The sequence below is a fragment of the Aplysia californica genome, unplaced genomic scaffold, assembly GCF_000002075.1.
Source record: "Aplysia californica isolate F4 #8 unplaced genomic scaffold, AplCal3.0 scaffold01870, whole genome shotgun sequence".
Classification (NCBI taxonomy): domain Eukaryota; kingdom Metazoa; phylum Mollusca; class Gastropoda; order Aplysiida; family Aplysiidae; genus Aplysia; species Aplysia californica.
Genome location: NW_004799140.1, coordinates 11,380 through 20,845, shown reverse-complemented (window position 1 = coordinate 20,845; position 9,466 = coordinate 11,380). Strand labels below are relative to the sequence as shown.

General features: G+C 40.2%; 1 protein-coding gene across 1 annotated transcript; it reads right to left on the bottom strand.

Annotated features, from left to right (window-relative positions):
- Window positions 1-2,038: 2,038 nt before the first annotated feature.
- LOC101860551 (probable serine/threonine-protein kinase CCRP1) lies at window positions 2,039-2,815 on the bottom strand. The gene has a single exon (XM_005113299.3). It carries the CDS (start codon window positions 2,813-2,815, stop codon window positions 2,039-2,041), a length of 777 nt encoding a protein of 258 aa, XP_005113356.2.
- Between the last annotated feature and the right edge of the window lie 6,651 nt (window positions 2,816-9,466).

The window sequence follows — 9,466 nt, the reverse complement described above, 5'->3', positions numbered from 1 at the left end:
TGTTGCTGTTGTTGCTGTTGTTGCTGTTGTTGTTGTTATTATAATTACTGTTGTCGTTGATGTTGTTGTTGTTGATGTTGTTGTTGTTATTACTATAATTGTTATTGTTGTTTTTGTTGTTGTTGTTGTTGTTGTTGTTATTACCATAATTGTTATTGTTGTTTTTGTTGTTGTTGTTGTTGTTGTTGTTGTTACCATAATTGTTATTGTTGTTTTTGTTGTTGTTGTTGTTGTTGTTGTTGTTGTTTTTCTTGTTGTTGTGTCTTAAATGGTAAACCAAGACCTCCTCATGTACACGAAACACAAGCTGTGGAGTCAATCTCAGAGAACTTGCTGGCATCTTGACTATCAGACTTGTTGGTTCAATCCTACAATTATCAAATTTCGCAACATGGCTGCTCATTGTGAAGACAATAGTAAAAGGGAAACAACAGAAGATTCTCCATAGAATTCTAGTCAAGTGAATGAGTAGTGTCCCCTGAACACCAACAGCCACATACCGCAGGCGTGCGAGAGGACAGATAGATAGATAGATAGATAGATAGATAGATAGATAGATAGATAGATAGATAGACCCGACCCCTCACACACATACACACACATAAACAAATAAACCAACAATACAACCAGAACGTATGTTTTTACAAAAATAGAGTTTATTTACAAAAAAAAAATTAAAATTAAAAGCAACAAGGAAACCAATAAACACACATGACATTTTATAGCATCAAAGTAACTTTATTTCTTATCTTTAACTAGACATAATTTTCATTTTTTAAAAAAACCTTCCCTGTATATGTACAGACGCTCGATTAAAACAGGAACACGTTTTTGCAGCCACACCCTGCTATTTGTTAGCTTTGACAGTACAAAATTTGCATAAAACATTCCCAGTATGAACACGCGCACTCGTTAAGCCAGGAAAGCATAATTATTTGCATCTACACAAGAACTTATACGTTGATGCCCTTACAAAATATATATATTATATACACACAACTATGAAACCATACGTATATTTTACAAAAGATGAGTTTATTAACACAAAAAGAAAACCCACAAGTAAACCAATAAACACATATAGTTTAAGGCAGTTAATCAAATAACTTTATTTCTTCACTTTAACTGTACAAAATGTGCACAAAAACCTTCCCTGTATATGTACTCACAAACTCGTCAAAACAGGAACACGTCTTTACAGCCACACCCTGCTATTTACAATCTCTCCCATACTCTCTGTCTGTGTGTCCGTAACTGTATCAGTCTGTTTGTCTGTCTGTCTGTATGTCTGTCTGTCTGTCTGTCTCTCTCTCTCTCTCTCTCTCTCGCTCTCTCTCTCTCTCTCTCTCTCTCTCTATCTATCTATCTATCTATCTATCTATCTATCTATCTATCTATCTATCTATCTATCTATCTATCTATCTATCTATCTATCTATCTATCTATCTATCTATCTATCTATCTATCTATCTATTTATCCCCCCCACACACACACACAAACCTACTCAAACACATATTTCTCTTTCTCTCCCTCTCTCTCTCTCTCTCTCTCTCTCTCTCTCTCTCTCTCTCTCTCTCTCTCTCTCCAACACACACAAGAACTTACACACTGATACACTTACAGGCGCAATATGTACATACACAGAACTGTGAAACCGTAAGGTACATTAGACAAAAGCAGAGTTTATTTACAAAACCAAACCACAGTTAAACCAATGAACACATTATCATTTTATGGAGGTAAAATCACACACACACATAGACACATACACACATTTTCTGTCTCCCCACCCCCCTCTCTCTCGCTCTCTCTCTCTCTCTTTCTCTCTCTCTCTCTCTCTCTCTCTCTCTCTCACACACACACACACACACACACACACACACACACACACACACACATATACATATATAGACACACACACACACACACACACACACACACACACACACACACACACACACACACACACACACTTAGACTGAAGCAACACCCGGGATTGTTTGGAGAGAATGTCCAAAAATTGCTGAGTTGTACATTTCATAGGTCTTGGTGGAGAGGCGGCCAAGTCGGAGCCAGGCTGGTTGGGACGTCTCCACTGTCAGGATATGCCGTTTGAGGAAGAAGGTAGCAGGATGTGGCATGGGGGTGTGGGGGTGGTGGGGCAAGGAACTGGTTCGACACGGCCGCACTCTCTGGACGTTCCGTTACAGAAGAACCGCTGTCTGGAGATGACTGGTTCGCTTTAGCAGAGTCCGAAGAACTCTCGGAGCTCAGAGAACACACAGGGCCCTTACTCACATAACGTTCTGATGTGTCCTCGTCTTTGAGAATCCTAGCAATCTCCCAAATGTATGCTCGGTGTGTCGGGGATAGAGACAGAAGCCGCTGAAGACAGTGCTTGTGTTGTGGCTTGAGAAACGAACAGTTGTCCACTTCTTTCAGATAGTCAATGTTGTTGCGAGGAGCAGTCCCGAAGAACAAAGCCCACAGCAAGATGCCCAGGGAGTAGTTGTCCATCTTGAAGGCGTTGTGAACTTGGCTGTGGTATAACTCTGGTGGCTTATAACCGTCGGTGCCTCCCCACCCGTCGGGCATGTCTGTATCCTCGGGAATGACCTGAGAGTGACCAAAGTCACAGAGTTTGACCCTGCCGGCTCTGTCTAGGAGAACGTTCCCTAGCTTGAGATCTCCGTGGATGATGCGCTGACCGTGCAAGTAGCACATGACGTCCGTGAGCTGACTTGTGTAGGATTCCGCCTCGGAGTAGGTCACGTCAAGCAGTCCATGGGAAAGATCCGTGGGATGATACCCCATCGCAAAGCCCAAATAGGACGGGCACTGAAAAGCAGCCAACACCCTGACGATGTTATGGTGCTCCAGGGATTGCAAGAAGGACAGCTCATGTTCAAAGGAGGACCGTTTCCACATCCTCGAGGTATCGTCGTCATCCTCAAACAACAAGAACTTCTTCAGAACCCTTTTCACCTTCGGTTGTCGAACTCTCGCCGCTACGATCACCTCCCAGTTGCCTCTGTCGGCCAGAAGTTCCATCTGAAATAGAAGAGAAAGGAGAAATCAAGATTAGATAAATGATTGGAAGCATAATGAGACTATTGTTGTAACAAGATAAAACATGAAATGGGTGAACGAAAAAAAATGTTTGAGTAAATGAAACAAAAAGATAGACGAGATTAAAATAAAAAAGTAAGGGCCTTTGTTTACATTTCATGATAAATAAGAAAGACACACCAATACTTCTAAATACTATGTATATACGAATTCATGAACTAGCTACATTTCTTAACGTCAATACCTAACATGTCTATGGTGTAGCGGTTAGCCGCGCAGTTATCCCACACATGATATCCGAGTTCAATTCCCTAGAGAGGAGAATAGTTATCGAGAATCTCGATCTTTCTGCTGGGATGGGATGTTGTATCCCTCTCAGCCTCGGTTCGTCCTGGCAGGCAGGGTCAGAAGCCCGCCTCCTAATAAATCTTAATTGTGTCCACAGCTGTATTAAAATGCCTACATTAAAAAAAAATCCCTAACATTGCCTGATGACCCGTCTGCACACACAAAAACTGTGTACTGAAACAACATTCAACACTAGCGACATTAAGAAAATGGGTTTGTTTTTAATGATTTGTTTTCCCTTTTGGTGAGTAAAATGATGTTGTGTAGATTTCTCACAGCTTAACAACTAAGAAGCATTATTCATCTTTACAAGAATATTATGCCTAAGTGTCCAAGGGGCGTTGTTTGTTTTGTTTTGTTGTAAAGTTTACCATGTCGTTTAAGATGAGAGACACCGGCTACATCGTCACAAACAAGAACACAACATTCGCGTTTTAGATAAGAAGGAAGTTATCGTCAAAAATGTATTCTTAAAAATGATGTTCGCAAAGAATTTGTTTTTCTTAGTAACGACATTTAGTTTATTTGGCCCTCCTGTAAAAAAATAAAACAATAAAAATAAAACATTGCATATTGCACTTTAAAAAATCATGACAGAATTATTACATTTGCAACTTATTTATCGCATTTTGTGTCTTGAAGGACGAACTAGAAGCAGCACGGATGGTGCAGTTTTGCTAGGCTGTAGACATAGAAGAAGCAACATTGATATGAGTACTGCATATTTCTTCTCTAACGGAATAGTGATTTTCATAAGTACATAAATCCTGCTTGAATGTGGTAGTCGCTAAAACACTGGTCACCGGAGTCAGGAGCTCAAACTGAATCTGAGCAAGAATTTCCCGAGATATCTTTGAGGTTGTTTGTTATCATGGGAGAGTTTTTACCCCCCCCCCTCTTTAACTCTAGCTTAGTCCTATCGGAGACGGTTGTTTATACTCACACACACACACACACACACACACACACACACACACCCACACACACACACCCACACACACACACACACACACACACACACACACACACACACACACACACACACACACACACACACGCACACACACACACACACACACACAGTTCATGGTCATCAAACCAACTGGATGAACAAAAGTTGTGTTGAAAAAAGGGTAGCGCTCAAAGTTATTTAATTAACATAGGCTCACCTTTCTAGACCACTCAAAGCAAATGATATGTGTATGGTAATGGCAGTCTGTTAACCAGGTCTTTTAAATTAAGTATGTGTGTGTGAGTGTGTGTTTGTGTGTGTGTGAGTTTGTTAGGGTTTTAAGCAGGGTTAGTATCAACTATATCCGTGGAAGTATCAATGGGTTAATGTTATAGTTAGAAGTCTACTATACGTTGCAACCTTCACATACTCTGATATTTCTGTCTGATCTTCAACTATTGTTCATGAAAATCATTTCTGTGGACCCTTACATATGTCGATTAACTGATTGTATGGAACAATTGATTGTGTTGGATTCTGATTTCAACGAAATTCCGTTAGGAATAAAAATAGCATACTATATATTAGGTCCATTTATCAAGCGTGACTTTCTTGAAACACTTGTTGAAGATAAGAAAAGTAAAAGTATTCCTAGACCACAAAATTTATTAGCGTGATATTGTTCTGATTTATTTCATTTCAAAGATGAAACACAAACACAAAGATAGACAGAAGGGAGAGAGCGAGAGAGAAAGAGAGGGGGAGAGAGAGAGGGAGAGAGAGAGAGAAAGAGAGAGAGAAGGGGAGAGAGATGGAGATAGACAGAGAGAGAGGGAGAGAACGAGATAAATAGAGGGAGAGAGAGAGGGAAAGAGAGAGAGAGTGAGAAAGAGAGAGAGAGAGAGAGAGAGAGAGAGAGAGAGAGAGAGAGAGAGAAGGGGAGAGAGAGGGAAATAGAGAGAGGGGGGAGAGAATGAGATAAATAGAGGGGGAGAGAGGGGGAGAGAGGGGGAGAGAGAGAGAGGGAGAGAGAGAGAGAGAGAGAGAGGGGGAGAGAGAGAGAGAGAGAGAGAGAGAGAGAGAGAGAGAGAGAGAGAGAGAGATTGTCCTTCATGTTGAGGCAATTATTACATCTTTCAAAAGTTGATAAAGCATCGTCAATTCTAAACAACGTTTTATAAATACATTAGCAAAGAGCTGCAACGCATTTTCTTATATCGTTATTAGCGAAATACTCAAAGTTTAATTAGCGAAACAAAGTATTCAAAACACATGTAAAAGTAAGAAAGTGTCTAAGACAACGTACCTGTTCCATGTCCAAAATCTCCAACGCGTCTTTGTTCAGGACTCTGTACTTGGCTTCCTTCAACACCGGCATGGTTGCTAGATGGTAAACAGCCGCACAAAACGCCAGGGAAATCCACAAAGAAGTAGATTTTTGGGTAACGTTTCTTAAGTCTTTGAATCTCACGAACAGCACAGAGCACAGTGCACTAACGAAAATACGTAAGCCAAAAAGCAGAAAAAAGACAACTGATTCTGAAGTCCGAGATGCGCACTTTGGAAAACGTCGGCTATGTAGAACACAAGATCGCAATGTCAAGAGCTGTAACCTCACTGAGAAGTGAAATCGAATAGGAAGAAAATTTCAGATCGGGCCCTTATATATGGAGGGGATACCATAGGCACCCTTAGTGGCCTTAGTTGCAGACAGCCCAATCAAATGGCTTTGAAAAATTTCAATGACCGTCATCAGAATTCAAAATCTTTAGCAAAAACAAGCCGAGGCAAGCCAGTCACCATTATCTCTATTGTCCGCCCTACCCTGTCAGGAGTCTCCTGGCTCCCTCAGGGCCATTAGTTCAATCGTTTCATAAAGTACTTATCAAAACAGAAAATCTACAAAAGGTCGGTGTGTATACGGATATGACAAACGAGCTTTTTAATCGTTGTCCATGCCCGCTAAATTTTGTGAGTTGTCGACGTAACCGGCTCATGTGTGAAAACTGGACAATGGGTGACCGCTAGGAGTGTTGAAGGTGGTTTGATATAGGCACGCCTTTATCACAATACTAGTCGTTTTGTTGAAAAGAAACTTTATCAAATCAAGAGAATTTCTCTGAAGGACAAGAATAGAGTGGAAAAAAATGTATCAATATACTGACTTTTGTTTCCTTCTCTCTCTCTCTCTCTCTCTCTCTCTCTCTCTCTCTCTCTCTCTCTCTCTTTCTCTCTCTCTCTCTCTCTCTCCCTCTCTCTCTATCTGTGTCGCTCTCTCTGTTTGCCTTTTAATGTTTGATTATTCTATTTCATTTCATTTTTTATCTATTTTTAAGGGACTTGTTGTTTTTAATTTTTGTTTGCTTGTTCATTTTTGGGGGGTGTATTTTTATATACATTTTTTAAAGTGGAGGTACTTCATAGGCATCTTAGGTTATAGAGAACCTAATCTAAAGATTTGATTTTTTGATTGCAATGACCATCATTAAAATTTAAAATCTTTGTTGTAGTAGTATAGGGTTTTACGGCGCTTGCAACTGCTAAGGTCATATGAGCGTGCGAAACAAAGTTGTTTACTTTCGCAAAAGTTCACTAAAATCTTTAACAAAAACTAGCCGAGGCAAGTCAGTCCAGGATCTGATGACATCATTATCTCTATTGTCCGCCCCACCCTGTCAGGAGTCTCCTGGCTCCCTCAGGGCCATTAGTTCAATCGTTTCATAGATCACTTATCAAAACAGAACATCTACAAAAGGCCGGTGTGTATACGGATATGACAAGCCAGCTTCTTAATCGTCGTCCATGTCCGCTAAATTTTGTGAGTCGTCGTCGTGACCGGCACAGGTGTGAAAACTGGACAATGGGTGACCGCTAGGAATGGTGAAGGTGGTATGATATAGACAAGCCTATATCACAACACAAACCCTTTTGTTGAAGAGAAACTTTTATGAGAAAATTTGTTTGATATAAAAGATTGAGTGACTGAAAAAGTCTCAACATTCTACTTTTATTGGCTGACCCCCCTCTCTATTGTTTCTATCTCTCTTTCAGCCTCTCTTTCTCTCTCTCTCTCTCTGTCTCTCTTTCTCTCTCTCTCTCTCTCTCTCTCTCTCTCTCTCTCACACACACACACACACACACACACACACACACACACACACACACACACACGCACATACACACACACACACACACAGAGAAAAAAAAAAAAGAGAGAGAGAGAGAGAGAGAGAGAGAGAGAGAGAGAGAGAGTGAGAGAGAAGGGACAGTGTATAGAAAGAGGAAGAAATAGATATATCATCAATGCCTTCCACCCCTGGCAGAGTATAGGCCACATACAAGCTCTTTCCATTTGTCTCTGTCCTGGGCCATCCTCCTAAGCTAGTTCCAAGTGAGCTTCATCTCTCTCATGTCCATTTTCACACATTTCCTCCATGTTTCCCGTGGCTTACCTCTGCTCGTGCTCTCTGTGAGTTCCACTGCTGCGACTGTTTTGTGATGTTTCCGCTGGGCTTTCTGAAGGTGTGTCCCACTCATCGCCACTTTTTAAGTCCTATTTCTACTTCTATATCCTCTTGTCCAGCCCTTTCCCACAGCTCTTCATTTCTTATTCTATCCTGCCACTTTAATTCTTCTGATACTCCTCATAAATATGTTGATGAAAGTCTGAACTTTGTTCAGTAAGCCTACTGTCTTTGTTGTCTTCCGAGATCGCAGCCGTAGAGGCGCATAAACTTGTCAATGGAGTTAAAGAGTCGAATCTTGGTGCGCAGAGATATTCTTTTGGTCAGAACACAATGTACTGATTACAATAATATATTATTGTTGTATTGTGAAGCGCTCAGAGCCTGCACTTAAATCAGGGTTGAGCTTAGTTTAGTTTTAGTTTAGTACGGGATTTTACGGCGCTCGCAACTGCATAAGGTCATATGAGCGCGCGAAACACAAGTTAGTTTTTTATACGTAGTTTACCACACACCTGTGTATGGGTTATTTTGATCTTAAACGCTAAAATATTAAACATTTGGTGTAGATATATAATTTCAGACTAAAACAACTCTCATAAAAATTGTTAATAATATTCACTTTTGTTCTATACTACAATTTTCCATAAAAGCCAATGGCCTTCATAAAATCCAAAATTCTGTTGGGATCAAAGACGGAAAAATGTCCTGCAATTTTTTGCATTTAAAGTATTTACTTCGGATCTCTCTAAAGTCTAGACATTCGGTTAAAATGTGTCTAATGTTAAAATCTGAGACGCATCCGGCACAGAACGGCTTCTCATCTCCCTGTAAGGGAGGAGGTATTTAAATGTGTGGGTCAGGGCCATGTGTCCGATGCACAATAAGTAAAAATGACTTCGGCTCTTCTGGAGAGGTCCGAAGGATTTCGTGGTGCCAGTTTGGGTTTTATATTATAGAGTTTTTTTTATTTTCCTGTTTTTTCAAGTGGCTCTCCCACAGACTGGAGGTGTACTTTTTGACTTTATTTTCAAAGTCAGTCTGTGGGAGAGTGTTCGTTGTTGATCCCAACAGAAGGGATGAGGATTTCTTCGCCAGGTCGTTTAACTGCTCGTTTCCTCGGATGCCAACATATATCATTATTACTTGAGAAGGAATGTTGTCTTCTTTTCAACTGAACGAAAATCCAAAATTATGAAACGTCTACCTCGTGGACCAAACGGTCAAGATTCTCACATTTTGGTCGCTCTTGGCTATCGTAGACACAGGTAGCTGTGTGCAACTACTGCTACTACTACTACTACTACTACTACTACTACTACTACTACTACTACTACTACTACTACTACTACTACTACTACTACTATAACTACTACTACTATAACTACTACTACGACTACTACTACTACTACTACTACTACTACTACTACTACTACTACTACTACTACTACTACTACTACTACTACTACTACTACTACTATTACTACTATTACTACTACTACCAATACTACTACTACTACTACTACTACTACTACTACTACTACTACTACTACTACTACTACTACTACTATTACTACTACTACTACTACTACTACTACTACTACTACTACTACTACTACTACTACTATTACT

Excerpts from the sequence above, each read along its gene's own strand:
- LOC101860551 (XM_005113299.3), bottom strand. The coding sequence starts at position 2,815 with ATGGGGTATCATCCCACGGATCTTTCCCATGGACTGCTTGACGTGACC.